Genomic DNA, 16,815 nt, shown 5'->3' on the forward strand with positions numbered 1-16,815 from the left:
CCCATATAATTGCAAGGGATTTGAAATAAATACCATGTGCTTATTCTTTAAACCCCTTTTGGAGATTTGTCTTGTTTAAACAAATGTTCCTCAGTCCGACATGAAGGCTGAAATAAGTCTACGCCTCCATTATCTTTCATGCGCATGTTGTGGTTATGTCAGTTCACTTTAGGGCCGATGCGCGTTGCCTGGTTCACTTTGTGGACTCTGTTGTTTGTGTGGTTTCAATAGAACAACACGATGCTGTTCCACTTTTCATTGTTGCATATTATACGGTTGTTCTATTATCAATGGCTCCTTTTGTTTGCTTTTGCATAAAGTACTTCAATTGGTCTCACAAACACGTTACGTTACGTTTCAATGAATTTCCAGAGCAAATCTTGGGTCTGCTTGTCTTCTTCCACAGAGCAGGCCTCTCAGATGTAGTTTCTGCAGAGGAGCAGCTTAATTACCTCTGTCAGGCCGACTGTGTGTACAAACCAGAGACCCAACCTTCATGCTCCCTGCTCCCATCGCTCACGTCGGCCTCGCATTGCATCCGTCTGGCGAGTTGTTAATTTCCGGGGCTAGATCCAGAGACGGCCTCAACGTCCTCTGTAAGGATTCTCCCGTCAGCGGCCTTAATGCGTCTGATTAATGTGGCGCTGAATCCTGCTGGACGTTTATGATACTTTGTGAGTCAGGATGACGGAGAGTTGGTAATTCACAGCGACGCGGCCGCCCTCGGCCCGGCGGGGCGTCGGAGGGGTCGGCGGCGCCGCCGCTGATTCATCGCGGGGGTCTTCTGTGTCAGGATATTGATTTTTGGAGCAATGTCACCCCCAAATGATGCAGCACAACCGGAAGGGGGAGATCTGTCAGCACGGCTGGATGAAAGCTGCCATGTTTGCCATTCTTGTGTCTGCTTAGATGGTTGTGGATTAGATCACTGAAATGCCAGCAGTCATAAGACATTCTGCAGCAAACGTGTATGCTGGTAAATCCCACAATCATTACACATTAGTTTCCTTAAACAAATAAGTGTAAACTGACTTCTTGCAGCTTTTTGTGAGAGGCAAGAACAATAAGACAGGGTTTGCCAGCCACATCCTTTTTTGAATGTATTATCCATATAACTGTAAGATTTAGTCATTGAGACTCACAGTCAGCTGATTCTTTTGCAGGGCCCCGACTCGAGAGAAACAGGCTGTTGAGGGCACTTCAGTATCAGCCGACTGGGTCCAGTGGGCGAGAGAGAGAGAGAGAGAGCGAGAGACGAACAATGAGGCCTGATAAGAGAGCAGCGACTCCTCTGACATCTTAATCAGATCAAACGCACTCACACCAGACGCTCCGACGCGGCCTGATCCGAGCCATGATTGACTGCAGCCGCGCTTGCAGAAATGTTTCAAAGCCTCATTAAGCGGCCGCGTCAGTGTCGCGCTGCATTAGTGCGCGAGTAAAGGGCGACGACTGTGCGCGCGCTCTGCGCCATTTGTTGGCCGTAATAACCAGAGCGGGCGTCCTCTGGTCCTTCGGTCCTCGCCACAAGCATACTTGCCAACCTTGAGACCTCAGAATTAGGGAGATATTCAAAAGGACCGGGGGGGGGGGAGGAATGGGGATCGTCATATATCACACACACACACACACAAATTCAATTCCTTAAGGGTTCTCCTCAGGAGGTTAGACTCTTAATTTGTACAATAACAACTTCGAGCTGTCCTGGATGAACGTGAATCTTTTTTTTTCCATTCAGTTAGGAATTTGAAGGCATATTATCTCTTTTTATTCGCCATGGTCTCTTCTTTCTTTCTTTTCCCCTTCTTCTTCTGCTTCTTTTTCCGTTGTAATTGCCGCGCTTGACTTCAAGGTGTAACCTTTATTATTGTTCGGTCTGAAACGCCGCGCCCAGTGACGGATGGTGTAGCAATTTTGTTGTCCGGGTGAAAATCGGGAGAAATTCGGGACAAAGGTCGGTCCGGGAGATTTTCGGGAGGGGCTTTGAAATTCTCCCGGAAAAATTCGGGAGGGTTGGCATGTCTGGCCACAAGTTCTCTGGTGGTTGGCTGTCGCCTTAAAGGATGCCCTGCAGCGTGCTTTTCAGCTTTTCTCAGTGGGGTTTCTGGGGATTATTGTCTTTTAGTGCACTACTTTTGTGAGGTGGCTGTTGGGTGGGAAATCTTTTTTGTACCATGAAAAAAATATATATGTTGTACATCCTGATTTTTTTACATTGAAGGGAATCAGCTGGTGTGTTTTCATAAGCCGGCTCTATGCTAGTTATTGTATCCTGCTGCACACTGGTGATTTGGGACCGAATGTAAACTCTAAGTATCTGCTTTTATGTACAGTATACCAACCACCAGTATTGTGCTGGCTTCCCACTAAAGGTGACGTGAAACATCCGTCACACAGAAAGTGTTCTTCCTGGTCTCTGCTGCGTCTTTATGATTAATGGCTGTTTGTGGTTTTATCTCCCTGTGGAGAAAGAACAAAAGAGAAAACAAAACTATTTCCCTAAAGCAACCGATTCCTTCAGGGCCCAGCCGTGGTAGATCCCCATACGATGATATCAATGGGATGAATAAAGTGCCCAGAATAGTACTGGGGTATCTGTTAAAGACATTCTGTGAATATCGCAGGACGCTTTGGGAGTAAAAAGTGCGTTTTGTCTTTCTATACCAACAAATTTGGTCCGTTCACTACTTTTGCGAAGCGATTGTTGAAACAGATGGGTGTGAGTTTGGTTCTTCTATCAAGTGCTCTCGTCTTACTCGTTTCCATCTGTTGGTTTCTCTTTTAGCTCTAGGCGGAAATATAATAGGAAAGCCAAACCACGACCTGCTTTTCCTCAGGTTCAAAGATGCTCTAGCTGCCTCCACACCCACCCACCCCTCCTCCCTCTTTTTTTCCTGAGTGTGGTGTACAAGAACCTTTCATCTTGTTCAAAGTAGTTAAAAGGAATGCTGCATCAGTGAGGTGTGTAAACCTTATAATCAACTCTGAGGGCCCCGGCTACAGTGCACCCTTTGCTGCATGTTGCACTGTGCAACTCCCCGTGTAGTCATCTGGTCCAACTGGTCAGACGAGAACTCGACTTCTTAATCCTTTCCTCTCCTCTCACGCAGGTGTCGGACAGGTGCGACTATGTTTTTGTGAATGGCAAGGAGATGAAGGGCAAGGTGAAGATGATGGTGAACTTCACCTACGGACACCTGAGTGCTCAGCTGGAGCTCAACGTGTGGATCCCTCGGCTGCCCCTCCAGATTGAGGTATCGGACACGGAGCTGAGCCAAATCAAAGGGTGGAGGGTCCCCATCCCGGCCCCCAGTCAGAGGTACAGTTCTGCATGCTTCTGTCAGTCAGAGAGCGACGTCTCTCTTAGCCAACAAAATGTTTTTAACCTGCACTGTTTCCTTTCAACAGAATAGTGTTGTATGTACTAGATTAGTCGGGGTGACATTAAACGAGAGGACGTAGAAATAATCTAAAAGTATTGCCATTGGCTAACACACACTTAGTCTTAGATGGCATCAAAGGCATTTCAGACATTTTGTTTTAGAGAATCCATGTTTGATTCATACCTTTTCTACTTTTATTTTCTACTAATGGCGCTTGCTGAACGGTCTTGTTGGCGCATCACGGAAACAGTGCAGCGACAGCCTTCAATCCGGGCGATTTATTGGATTCCAATCAGGGCAGCAAAAGATAAGATAATGACGAGACTTGTGACTTCAGTCGTACAGACAGTTGTTGCCTGATAACAAAACGGCTGACCTGCGCAACACAGCTTGTCATTACGACTGGCTTGAGGTGGCCTGACCTTTTTCGCCTCTTGGTCGTCGGCCCGAACGGAACATTATTAGAGTTGCCTTGAGGTCAGACCTCTCCCTCGGCCACCTCATCACCAGCCAGCAGCGCCGCCGCGCGAGTGCTTCTCTGCAGCCGCTGAAATCCATCAATTGATGGAGCCGCTATCAGCCCACCTGCAGTAATTACCTCCTGAAAGGTGTTGTGGTTGGTCCGTGGCCTTGGAGCCGTCCCACGCACCCGTGTGGCTGCTGTAATTATACCTGCTCCCCTCTCCCCTCAGCATACGACTAATGCCAGAGGCTTGTGGAGGATTTTTTTTTTTTCTCCCCCCCCCCCCCCCCTGCATGCTGCGGGGCTGGTGGGCCTTTATCGGCGTTGACAGCCGAGTTGTGTTGTCATTGGTGATGCGGGCATCAGCGCTGATGGGCAGCAGGGAGCTTTGTTCCTCTTCGTCTTCTACAAGGCTCTGTTTATCGGAGGAAAGCAGGCGTGACCTTGCAGAGTAGCACTGCTCCAGTGTCCGTGGCCTCGGAGGGGACCATGGCAAGTGCCGGAACTTTGGCTTTCCCGCCGCGCTAGCACGCGGGGGGGGGAGGGAACAGAGACGTCAGGCCTGCAAGTTGGATGGTGGCTGAATGTACTCGTCAACACAATTTTTCGACAGGCACTCGGCTGTATGGCTCACCTCCTCCGTCCCCAAAGCCCTGTCAAAACAGGGACAAGATAAGCCTCTGCAGACAGCAAACCCGAGTGGAGGCGCAGCACTCAGATATGCACCACTGCCTCTACACATCTTTCAAGATGTGTATGTTGGGATTCCTTTTCCCTCTTGTTTTAATGTTAAAGAAAAAAGAACTTGGCTTTTGTTTTAACTGCGTTGGAAGGAACTGTGTTCAGAGTACTCTCTTTGTGCTGTAAAACAAACTTGGACCGCGACATTTAAATAATAAAACAAAACAAGCATCAGACGGAGCTACGCCCGACCTTTTGACGTGTTGCAGCAATAATTGACATGCCAAAAGAAATAGAACAGACAATCCACGGGGCGCAACGAAAATAAGCATGACGCACAAATTAATATGCAGCATCTCCTCTGAAGTCCTGAGTAAGCTTGAAAGGAAATGAAGCAGAAAGACGGATTGCCAAGCGTTTTTTTTTGGTTTAACCTTCGATTAGACGCTGATGGCTGCACAAGCGCTGGCACATAAGATTTATACCCGAGACAGTCCAACTTTACTATCTGCTCATTCACTCCTGAAACCATGACATCTGACTAATACCTGTGTGTATAAACCCTCGCATTCATTTGTTTAAACGTTGATTCAGTGCCATTTGTCAGCTCGTCGTCTGTCAAATAACCATTTCCGTTTATGCTCAAAACACAATATGATTCAAAAGGATTTCATTTGAGCAATCAGCGGTGAGAAACTTTCAATTACTGTCTTTGGAATAATTGGAAGATAGTGAGTAAAATCATTGCCAGAGGTTTTTCTGCTCTGCAAATAATATGTAAATGACTGGATCGTCAGTCGTGAACAGGAATCTCTTAAAGGAGAAGAGAAATTGTACAAGATTAAAAGGCATCTAAAATTAATGTCACAAACTCGGGAGTCACAATTGGGCACATCGAGTTGGAATCTGAGTTGGTGGTGCTACATTTAATGCGGAAGGTGTTATTGAGTTTGCATGTGGATTCTGAAGGGCTGCCTTTTGTTACTTGACTCACCCAGAAGCTCTGTACTGTATTAATACAACTCAAAACTATATAGACCAGAAAGACTCAAACCTCGCCCTGAATATTTAATTCAGCATTCCACTTGTGTGTGGAAAGTGACGTAAAAAATCATAAGCGGAGGAGTTTTCCACCATGAATATGCATTAAATGTGTCAAAGCTGCTTAGACACAACAGATCTGCTATGTTAATCTGGTGTTACAGGCGTTTCTAATACATTGACATAAAAAGAAACCTAAAAAAAAAAAAAAAAAAAACACTGTTGGTAGACGAAGATGTTCAGTGGGAAGGACTAACATCAGCTACCCCACTGAAAACACATCCACAGACATGCATCCTACTTTGGAGTAGTGAAAGGACAGAAGGCCTTAGACTAAACACTCATTTCCACTTCCTGTGGTCGTCTAAAAATGGTGCATTTGACTATGTCCTTATTCAAAAAGGGGAATTTTCGGTTCAAGACGGATAAATTAATGTTAATGTCAAACACTGCCACAAATCCAATTAGCAGATTATCTATTGCAGAGTTGAATTCTTGTTTTATTGTAATTTTTAGTTTATTGCTCATTCTGTCATGAATATTTTACATTATATATAAATATGATGTGACACTTTTCAGGCCTCTTAAGGGTGGAAAACCACAGGAAATAACCAGGTTTTTTTTCCCTTGTTGTTTTTGAACATGTAAATACATCTACGGGATGTTTTGACGTGGCCGGAGCACTAGTGGTTCTTGTTGAATACTTAATCCAAAAGGTTTTAACTTTTATCCCACATATCCAAAGTACAATAATTTCCTCCTGTGAATAGCCGTCGTTCAGTTGCATGTGAAATGGATTTTAAGCTCTTAACTCCAAATCTCACTGGCTTTTCTGTGGAGCGTGCAGCTAACATCTTTATTCCCCCAGTAGTCAGATTTCTCAGGGGATTGAAAAAAAAAAAAAAAAAAAGACAAGCAGAGCGGATAATCGCAAGCAAAACTGTTTAAGCTATTTTCTCCTCCACTTTATCACGATGGACCTCGACTCGTGCGTCTGAAGGCAGTTCGTGTTCAGTTGACCAAGCAAACGCCCCGTTCAAAAGTGTGCCAACGAAGAGCTGGAGCAGCATTAATTCACCCAGATCAACCGTTCAGACATTGTTCTCTCAACATCTTGTTGTGCTTCATCTGTTGTTTGATCAAGCAACAAAAAATATAACACCAATGGCCAAAATCTAATGATATTAGAGCTCAATGGAACCCAGATTGTTGCACTCAAAGCAAATTTCCCGGTGAGAGAGTTAAACTCTGTTGGCTGATTTGTAATGAAATAGATTTCCTGGCAACAAAGCAATGAAGGAGACGATTAAGTGACGCAGTAAGGAGGTGTGAACACATTCACAACCCAGACCAGGTGCTACACAACAATGAAAAATGATCAACCACGTTTGATCATAACTTCATCTTAGTTTTAAGTTTTATCTAGAATTTATTTACCAAATAAAGGCGATGGTGGCGCATGGAGTAGTGTGATGGGCTGGAAACAGCAAAGGTTGGTGGTTCAAATCCTGGCTGCTCCATGTGCCATGTTGAAGTGTCCCTGAGCAAGACACCTGGCAAAATGTAACACATGGGTTATAATGCAATGTATGCCGCTTTGGATAAAAGCGTCAGTTAAATGACGTAATGTAAATACACTCTATATACTTTATTAATGTGAGTTTCTCTAAATGCTAATTACTCAAAACAATAATGCTTTCATGCGAATGTGTTGCAGGTATAATCTTTCCATGTTTAACATATCAGCAGACTGGAGGCAGATGTGGATGTGATTTGTTAGGTCAAAATATTGATTTGTCTTATAACTGCATGACAGTAGAGCTGGATGAAAAGTCAGGATGAATGTTATTTTGATTTATAAATGTCTGTACCAAATGTCATGGCAATCCATCCAATAATTACGGAAGTTTCAGTCCGGGGCAAACGTGGGGGAACAAACAAACGTAATAGTCTCCACATCCGTTTTTGTTTGTTATTTTTCTATTGCAAGGTCCACACGGGACAGCGAGGATGAGGACGATGAAGACCGTAGAGGGCGAAGCTGCACTCTCCAGTACCAACATGCCATGGTCAGGGTCCTGACCCATTTTGTAGCCGAGTCAGCTGATCCCCGAGGCCAAACCAGCTTCATGCTGGGCACTGATTGGCAGGTGGACATCACGGAGCTGGTGTGGGACTTCCTGAAAGTAGAGGACCCGAAGATTGCAAAGCTACTGGACCGCAGGATACTGGTGGGACTGGACATGGGGATGACGACGATCCAGGTGGGCCATGGTTTAGCTTTATCATTTCAGTTTTAACCTACTGTACCTGCCATGGTTTCAGCACACTTTGGCAAGTGTAACATGATAAGCGACACTATGAAAATTAGAATTACTAGAAGAGTGTTTTTAAATAGTTTAGGCCTTAATAAGAAGATCAGGTTAACCTTGGTCTCAGGTCTGTGGCACGTTAATGCCAGAGGGAGCGCTAGCGAAAGCTATACGTGAGCCGGTGCTTCCCAAAATTCGCTGCTTGTCCTCTTTCCACAGATTTTGCGGCTTCTTTCAAATTTCAAGATTCCCCCCCCCCGACTCTGATGATATAAAATGCAGTGCAGAGGGCACTGGAGGCAAAAGCCTGACTTCGTAATGCTGGAATTATTCTTATAATGTTTAGGAATCTGAAACTCCCCATACTGCACATGCATGATATTTGGGGGCTCTCTGCACAAACGCACGTCAGGACATGATGTCTATGGACACGCTGTATTCCAGGGACAGCAGTCGCTTTTGTCTAGAGCAGACAGGTGCTTGCTGGGGGTGTCACAGCCTGTCAGGCTACTGCCAGGTCCCCCGCCCTCCCCCCCTCCCCCCCTTCCCCTCGGCCCTTCCGGATTGTCGCCGGTCTCCTCGTGGCATCTCTGCGAGTGGGCATCCGCTCCCTGGAACCCGGGACCCGCCCGTCTATCAGACGAAATATCAACGCGGAAAACATGGTTGAGTCAGACGGCTGTGACTACGGCCACGCGTAAGCACACACGGATTCCATCAGAAACTCTTGCAGTCTCTGAATGCAGGTTAATGGGTGCCTTTCCTCCAAATTACCAGCATTAATCAAAGGGAAAGGATTCTTACCTTTCAGGAGGTATTGTGGTTGGATGGCAGCCATGTCCAGTTGTTGTTGTTGTTGTTTGATCTAAAGAGCCCATGTAAAGAGATTTTTAAAAAGGTAGGTTTTACATGTTTTGCAAGCTTTTCATGTCAGATGAAACACTTGGAAAGACATATTCTTAAATCACGTATAACTCGTGGTAATCTGCTTTTTTTCATGTCTGGGACATCTTCACTGCCAGGTGCTTATTGGTGGGATGTTTTTGCATTCCACTTGCCAGGAATCCCTTGTCAGTCAAGCAATGTGTCCAGTGTGGACTTATTTCAGCTTGGAGTTTCTATTGATGGAGTTTCTCTAAGTGCCCTTTCTTTGTGTGCGGCGACAGTCGCTGCTGATTTCTCTTGGGAAAGATCGCCTCAGACCTCGGTGTTTAGAGCAGGAAATGAAAAACCTCTTCATGAACAGGGTATACAATAGGTCGATTCAATATTGTTGTTGCACAGCTGTAATTGATCCTACCGGAACGTCACAGGTTATTGCAATCATGTATTTGAGGGGAAAGGTTTTGGAACAAAGTCAAATTATTCACATTTGCCTTTTTGAGTGGTTTTGTAATGTTTCTTTCCTCATTCCTCCCAGGTGCTGTCTCCTTTGTCGGACTCCATCCTGGCAGAGAAGACCATCACTGTGGTGGATGACAAAGTGACCATCACAGAGCTGGGGGTCCAGCTGGTGACGGGCCTCTCTCTGAGCCTTCAGCTCAGTCCAGGGAGCAACAGAGCCATCCTGGCCACCACAACCACACAGGAGATTCTGCAGAGCCCCAAACAGGTCAGAACGCCGGCACACGGGTCACTGGCAGCGAGGCTGAAACCCAAAAGCAGAAACTGGACGGGCTGGTGGGTAAAAATTATTAGCAAGAGGGTGAGATGGAGGGGAGAAAAGCTCGAGAAAGCGAATTTCCGAGTTGAGAGCCGGTCGGCTCTACAAACAGACCCGGCAGGTAAGTTCTCCAGCAGAGAGGAGAGCCAGGCGAAGGATGCGGCTTTGCAAGCAGGCGGGCCAGAACAAACAAACTAAACGACAGGAATGTCAAACTGGCAAGCTAAAGTAGATAAAGCGCTGGACGAGTGGCACGCTGACAAACCGTGAGTGACACAACACTCCTGCAGAGAGCTGTGGGAAGCGGGGGTTTTAGTGGAGAAGAGCACCTGGAGGGATCGGCAGACGGGTGTTTTGAACGCACATCATGGCCAAGTGAGCAGTGAGAGGGAATCATGCAAAATCAAATAACACTTCTCACTCGGACAAAGGCAGAAAATGCACAATCATGTTGATATATTGAAATAGATTTTTCGCAATTAGTTGATTAGTTAACTAATTCAAGCCCAAATCCTCAAGTTTGCTTCATTAACGTGAGGATCTACTTATTTTCTTGGTCGTACCTGATAGAAAACTGAATCTCCAGGTTTTGGTATGTTGGCCTAATAGACCGAGCTATTTGATCATCACATTACTTCTGGCTTCCTTTTTCCAATTATTTCTTTCGACTAATTCATTTGAGAAAATAATGGATAATCAAATTAATTAAGAGACCTGATGTGAAGTTTGAAAGAGAAATTAACTGTGAATTGATCTTTGCTTGTTGCTCTTAGCCACCTTGGTTGAATACAAAGCCTCTAATTTAATGAATTAAAAACTGAACTAGTAATTATTTGCAAACACAATCCAGCCAGGTCTGATTAAAAAAGATAAATTAGTAGTTATCTCCCAGCATTCATGTTATTCTTAATAGGCATTTAAATGAAAAGAGTATACTGTACCCTGCATCTACAGAGGCCCTACAAATGTGCATTCCACAGCCTTGATCACTGTGATTTTCAAAACAAAAGCCTTACTTCCTTATTCCATTTCACAGCACCAGGCTCCTTGAACGAGCAATTTTTTCAATCAAGGAAAGCTGCGGGTGTGCATGTTCTCGCTAACATGTGTCTATTTGTCTATTCTACACCGTCCCTAACCCTCTTAACTCCAAGGCCTGAAAGCCAGGGTGTGACAGAATGTGTTCCCTTGAGCAGCTAATAGAAACGGGAGATTAATCTCAGACCATGCAAAAGCTACACCACAGCCTCTGTGCCAAAATGCGACTCACGGACCAAACTTTCATATTTTGTTCCCCCTCTTTCATTTCTCCCTGGCGGCTCTTATTGTGGCCTCTTTGATCTGCCCTTCAAGGCCTCTCGCAAGTGCCCCGGCCTGCTCTTTTACATTCCCCGTCCTCTTCCTCTTCCTCCGAGCAACGAAGGATGGGAAGGCCATTTATCTCCCTTATCTCCAGGCGCAAACTGTGAAGATAAGCAGGCAGCGCTGCACTGTAAGTCCCCTGGTGTCCGTAATTAGGGAGCGTTGACAGACCACCGTGGGGATCTACTTTTGCGCCTTAGGGGATTTGTCCTTTGCCAACATTAAAAGGCAAATTGTGAAAATTGCAGCAGGAGAGGGCCTTGAGAAAATCCTCAGCCGTTTATTGCTACTGTTTGATCTCTTCTGCCCATCGTTAATCTGTACCCCCAATAGTTCAGAGAGAATAGCCACTGAGACATCGGAACCGTGCGAATTGGTGTTGGTCGTACGATGTAACACACTGCGTGTTTATGGCAAGTCTATTTGGTGGGGTGATGAAAGGAGGACCATGTGCAAACGGACACTGTGTGTTTTAGTCTTAGCACTGTGCTGTAGAAGTGTCAGTCGCAAACAAGCAATGGGCATCGCGCAGTACCTGAAAAAACGACTGGATGATGCTCCAACTCTCCAACAAAGACGCGTTGCTATTTCCAAATGATTTGATTGTTGATGCATTGAAAGTCATTTGATCAGTTCTAGTGGATTTCTATTCAATTTTTGTGTCCCTGACCGTTTTCTCTCTCTCTCTCTCTTTGCGTATTGTGTGATCTCACAGGAAGCCTTGATCAGCGCGTGGCTGCAGTTCAGCGACGGCTCCGTGGCTCCTCTCGACCTGTACAACGGCGACTTCTTCGTCCTGACGGCCACCTCGCTGGATGAGGAAATCGTGACGGTGCAGCAGAACCCCTCGTGGAAGTGGCCTGTCATCGTGACGGAGGCGGAAGGCCAGGGCCTGCTGGTCAGGGTGGAAATGACGGTTTGCGAGGTCTGCCAGAAGTTCAAGCGCCGCAGCGTCCTGGCAGCAGGGAACTGCAACGTCCGGGTGAGGTTTGGCCACGGTGACAGCTCAAGGGGCGGGAGCAGCGACTACGGCCCCGACGGAGACGACGTCGAGAGCAGAGGCCGGCCCCCGCCGCCGCCGCCCCAGGACCGAACCCGCCCCGACACTCACTACTACGGCAGCTCCGTCTCTGAAATGGAGGACGGGCTGTTGAAGAGGGCCACCACCACCACCAGGAGCGCCATAATGCGCAGACCCAATGGGGGAAAGCTTTCAGACGACGGCAGGCCCAAAACGCCCGTCGACTTCGCCGACTTCCCCGCGCAGGCGGACCTGCCGCGCGGCCGCAACGTGGACGACGACCTCGTCCGGGCCGCTCGCGGGCTCACGGACCTGGAGATCGGGATGTACGCCCTGCTGGGGGTCTTTTGCCTGGCCATCCTGGTCTTTCTCATCAACTGCATTTCGTACACACTGAAGTACCGGCACAAGGAGCTCTCGATCGAGGGCCAGGAGAACATGAACCACGCCCACGACTGGGTGTGGCTGGGCAACGAGGCCGAGCTGCTGGAGAGCCAGATCAGCCTGTCGTCGCCGCAGCAGCAGCAGCAGCAGCAGCAGGAGGAGGAGGAGCAGACCTCCATGATGGACTCGAGCGGCGGCCTGGAGGAGGGCAGCCACTTGCTGAACGGGAGCTCGGCCCAGAAGAACGTGCAGGGCCAAGTGCACCGCGGGGCCGACGCCGGGGGCGCGGCCAGGGACGGCAAAGGAGAGTCGCCCACCACCAAGAGGAAGCGGGTCAAGTTCACCACGTTCACCACCATCCCCTCGGACAGCGGCTACGCCACCGTTAACACGCTGACCGGGAGCCACGGCCAGGACATTAAGTGGGTTTGCCAGGACGCCGTGCTCGGGGACTCGAAGGAGTTGCGCAATTACATGGAAAGGTTAAATGAGAGCGCTTTAAATGAGGTGGCCTAATGTACTGTGCGCACTTGTAACAAACTCACCCTTATGCCTTTCTGAGGAAAGTGGGTCTGAACAGGAACCGGACCTGCAAATTGACTTGAGAATAAACCCCCAAACTGCCAAAGGGTTATTTAATGTTAGATTGTTCCACAAGTGACTGATAATCACTAATGAAGAAAATAACGATAAATTAGTAGGTCAGGTGGTTATTTTTTCATTTGTTTACCTTTTTATCTTAATTTGATTATTACAGGGTTTAGATAGAATAATCCCAGGACTATGTAATATGAATTATCAAACATGTAGATTTTAAAACAACCGGTAACATGTCTAGATAGATGTTAAGAATGTGAGTGCACATTAAATGGTTTTGGAAGTTTTGTAACATTTGGATATTAATTTCTCACGCCAGATCGATAGTGTGGAAGAGTTCTGCAGAGACCAAAGCAAGCAACCAGAAAAGTCTGCATGTCGATGGTAAAGAAAAAAAAAAAGGCATAACTTTCTGGCTCTTGATCATCTTCCTTAATGTGGCCGAAAACGATATATCTATAGATATATATATATATATTGACCAGTCTCCACAGCATTGTATTGTTGCTCTGTATATTGTATTTTTCATAACATTTAAGAAATACACAACGATGTCAAGAGCGTGTATCAGCTTTCATTGACCGCGGCATCATTAGGCCTCTTCCATTCTCGAGCCCTAAGGTCAGCTGAGCAACGCGGTGGAGGAAGGGCAGCCAATTACACAATCATTCTTTGTATCCAGGGTATTTAATAAGTAGAATTTACCCACAAGCCACAGAACAATGTGCTCCTCTGTGACGCTGGTCAGTGGAGGAGGGCAGCACCCGTTAATACTCTGATTGCGAGATGTCAGTTTCACTAACATGACAGCCAGTGTATGAAAGAGCGTGTCTGGTCATTTGAATTGAGTTTAAAGTGAAGTGAGTAAAATACCAATTAAGGTCTCGTTAACCTCCGTGCTCGTAGCTCGCTGATGGACAAACTGGGATGAAATGTGCTTTCCATCTCTCAGGTAGAGTGGTGACAAGAAGGTAAGGGAGAATTACATGCAAGGTAGGAAACGTTTTCCCTTTTGGAAATGGATCTTTAAGTATTTAGATAATTGGTCAAATAATAATCATCTCCGAAAACCTCCTAAACAAGGGAGGGCAGTCGACTGAAAAATTGCATTTTGCTCAGTGAATGTTATTATCGCCACACGGCTGTTGGCTGATTGCATTTTTTTTTGTGTTATTATTTTCCATCAAGCAGAGAAATGTTCACATTATGTTAACTGTGTGGATCGGATTGTTAATCAGCGGCGCTCGCAATGTTTGCCTGCAACGAAGGCGAGGTGAGATAGTCACGGAAATGCCAGCACTACCTTGAGTATGGGATGTCGTCTAGATTGGGTGAGTTATGTCACCGCCGCATGCAGCGCCTCCAGACACCTGTTGGAAAGTTCAGTGGCTTTTCCACTTTTATTTCATTTGTTTAAACAGCCTGTCGAACAATTCTCTCTCTTCTACTTCCGTGAAGCTGCTATCGATTTGCCGCACGCCGCGCTGCTGACTCCACACATCCACGTGAAACCTATTTATTTAATACAGATGAATAACAAGCAATGAAAGGTAAGGTAAATAACTGGGAATATGCTTATTCACTGTTTCCTTTTGTTGAAGATCTGAACCTCCCTCTTTTGAGTTAAATGTGGAGGAGGAAATTACCTTTTTAGCTCAGATGAGCACAAAGACTGGAAACCAAGGAGAAACAGCTTGCATGGCTGTGCTCTGCTGCACCTCCAAAGCAGACTAATTCCTACTTTACAATAGGTCTCAAACGCTGAAGAGCAAAAGAGTTCACGGAGAAACATTTTACACCAGCTGCAAGCCAAATGCGTTGATGCCGACCTTTGGTGGGCGAGGATGGACATATTGTTTACCTTTTACACACAGCCAGGCGGGTTCCCCCTGTTTACTATGTGAGCTTTACTATTTAGCATCTCATTGGTGAAAAGAATTATCTCCCAAAACTAATATGATAAATGGTTTTACCATTGAGTTTAGTTGAGGTGAAACTAAACTCTCTCTCACACACACAGAAGTTTCTGCTGTCCTCTCTTTTTTTTGTGATGTTCCTGCGTCTCCTGCGGCCCTATCGGGGACTGCAGGGGACTGAAGCGAGTCCGCGCGCCGTGTGCTGGGACCGCGGCTGCCTGGCTCAGCCTCGTGGACTGTGAAGGGCGAGCCGGTGCAGGTCTGGGAGGGATTTAACTGTCAGCCACAAGGGGCGTGATTGATGGGAGGGCCCCGTGTAATTAAAACGCCGCTGCGACTCCCTGTCCGTGACAGGCGTCGGTGGCTCCGGCGTCTTCAGGTGGGAGAAGAAGAAGAAGAAGAAGAGGGCAGCCCATTAAAGACCAACCGCCTGCAACCTCTCGGGCTTTGGATCCAGACTCGTGTTCACACCTTCTGAGACGCGGCGCGCGGGGAGTGGGAGTGGGAGGGGGGGGGGGGGGGGGGGGTAACGATTTTATTCGCCTCCACTCCGAGCCTGGCCTCATTTGAGCTGGCCTTGATGTCTTGACTTCCTTGAAAGGAGAAGAAAAGCCTTCCCCGGGCCTCCATTTTAAATGGATTTTTAATTAAATTGATGATGTGAGACCAACAAACTCGCACTAATGTTTGGCGGTGCTCCCCGTGGTCCTAATGTGCCAGGTCTCTATTTGCAATTTCCAAATGATTATTCGCCGCTTGATTTATGTTGCTCGCTGTGAATATTTTTTTTTTTTCTGACTCACTTCGCAGTATTTATTCACAGCGACTGAGCACGCGGCGCACCGACGAGCCGTCGCAGAGGAAGGACGAGGTCAGCGCGACCTTCCTGTCTGACCAATTTTTTTATGGATGGAGCCGTGGGGAACCAAAAGACGACAGCGTGCGTAAACAGCACCCTCGTGCCCAATCTGTGTTTGTGTAAACACCATCTCCCACCTCAGCGGTGCTCCACGGGGGGGGGGAAGACAAACACCGGCGCGCACGAGTGCACACAAACAGGTCTTGGAAATGCTCTTTATTCACTATATTATTGAGGCCTCCTCACCTCAGACCTGACCAAAAGCCTAATTATAACCTTTTTCAAGAAAAGGATGATATTTATTCATAAAGATAAAAGACCTGCTGTTGTTGTGTTAGGGAAGTGTTGAGCGATAACCCGTCAGTCACAGATTAAGATCTAAATCAACAGAATTAATGAAAAACAAATGTAATGTCGTATAAACAGCTGGGCTCATACAGGAGATAATAAAGCAGCTGTTGGGGACTATTTTTAGCTTTAGACTAATACACACTTTGTGCTTCTGATTTATAACAGCAAGACAATGTTCATCATGATAAAGGAAACTTAAACCAGTGTCACATGTAGTATTCATAGTTTTTAGATATCAATGGAAGTTTATAGCACATAGGAATAAGCCCCGTGTGTTGTTTTTGATGAATTCAGATTGGTTTGTCAGAAAAATATAGAATACCACTAGCTACATCTTCTCAATTTGCCCTGAATCCAACCCCCCCTGTGCATAAACTCTTGAGACCATCTCCAATCAGATGATGATTCAACAATCAGCATTTGATTCGTACAATATGATGCACTACATTACAGCGAGCCCTGACTCAGTAGCCGCAAGGAAAAGGCAATAAATAACAGCAGCAGCAGCAAGCGAGGCCCTTCAGCAGCATGGGGTGAGCATCCAACCATGTCATTTAGATATATCCACCCAGGAGGAGCGGAGCGGCGTCCACAGGGGAGCGACATATCAGCCGGGCACCCTGACACGGGCCGGGGCATTTCTCGATCTGCCGGTAAACAACAGAAGGGCAGAAGGCCACGCAGATACGGCAAACTCAAATCATGCTCCTCATTGGAGGCTGGGAAAAATAGATCTTGATACGTGTCCTTTTTTTTATTTATTTTAATGGGAGTCAAACCTC

General features: G+C 46.5%; 1 protein-coding gene across 1 annotated transcript in view; it reads left to right on the top strand.

Moving 5' to 3' along the window:
* The window catches only part of si:dkeyp-14d3.1 (transmembrane protein 132C), a 94,882-nt gene extending 81,301 nt beyond the window's left edge, over positions 1–13,581 (top strand). Inside the window, exons 6-9 of the mRNA XM_037483592.2 lie at positions 3,111–3,319; positions 7,559–7,832; positions 9,301–9,492; positions 11,621–13,581. Of these exons, the coding sequence (XP_037339489.2) occupies positions 3,111–3,319; positions 7,559–7,832; positions 9,301–9,492; positions 11,621–12,826 (1,881 nt within the window). The 3' untranslated portion in view covers positions 12,827–13,581. The remainder of the gene's footprint in view (positions 1–3,110; positions 3,320–7,558; positions 7,833–9,300; positions 9,493–11,620) is intronic.
* The last annotated feature ends 3,234 nt before the right edge of the window (positions 13,582–16,815 follow it).

Source organism: Pungitius pungitius, chromosome 5, assembly GCF_949316345.1.
Source record: "Pungitius pungitius chromosome 5, fPunPun2.1, whole genome shotgun sequence".
Classification (NCBI taxonomy): domain Eukaryota; kingdom Metazoa; phylum Chordata; class Actinopteri; order Perciformes; family Gasterosteidae; genus Pungitius; species Pungitius pungitius.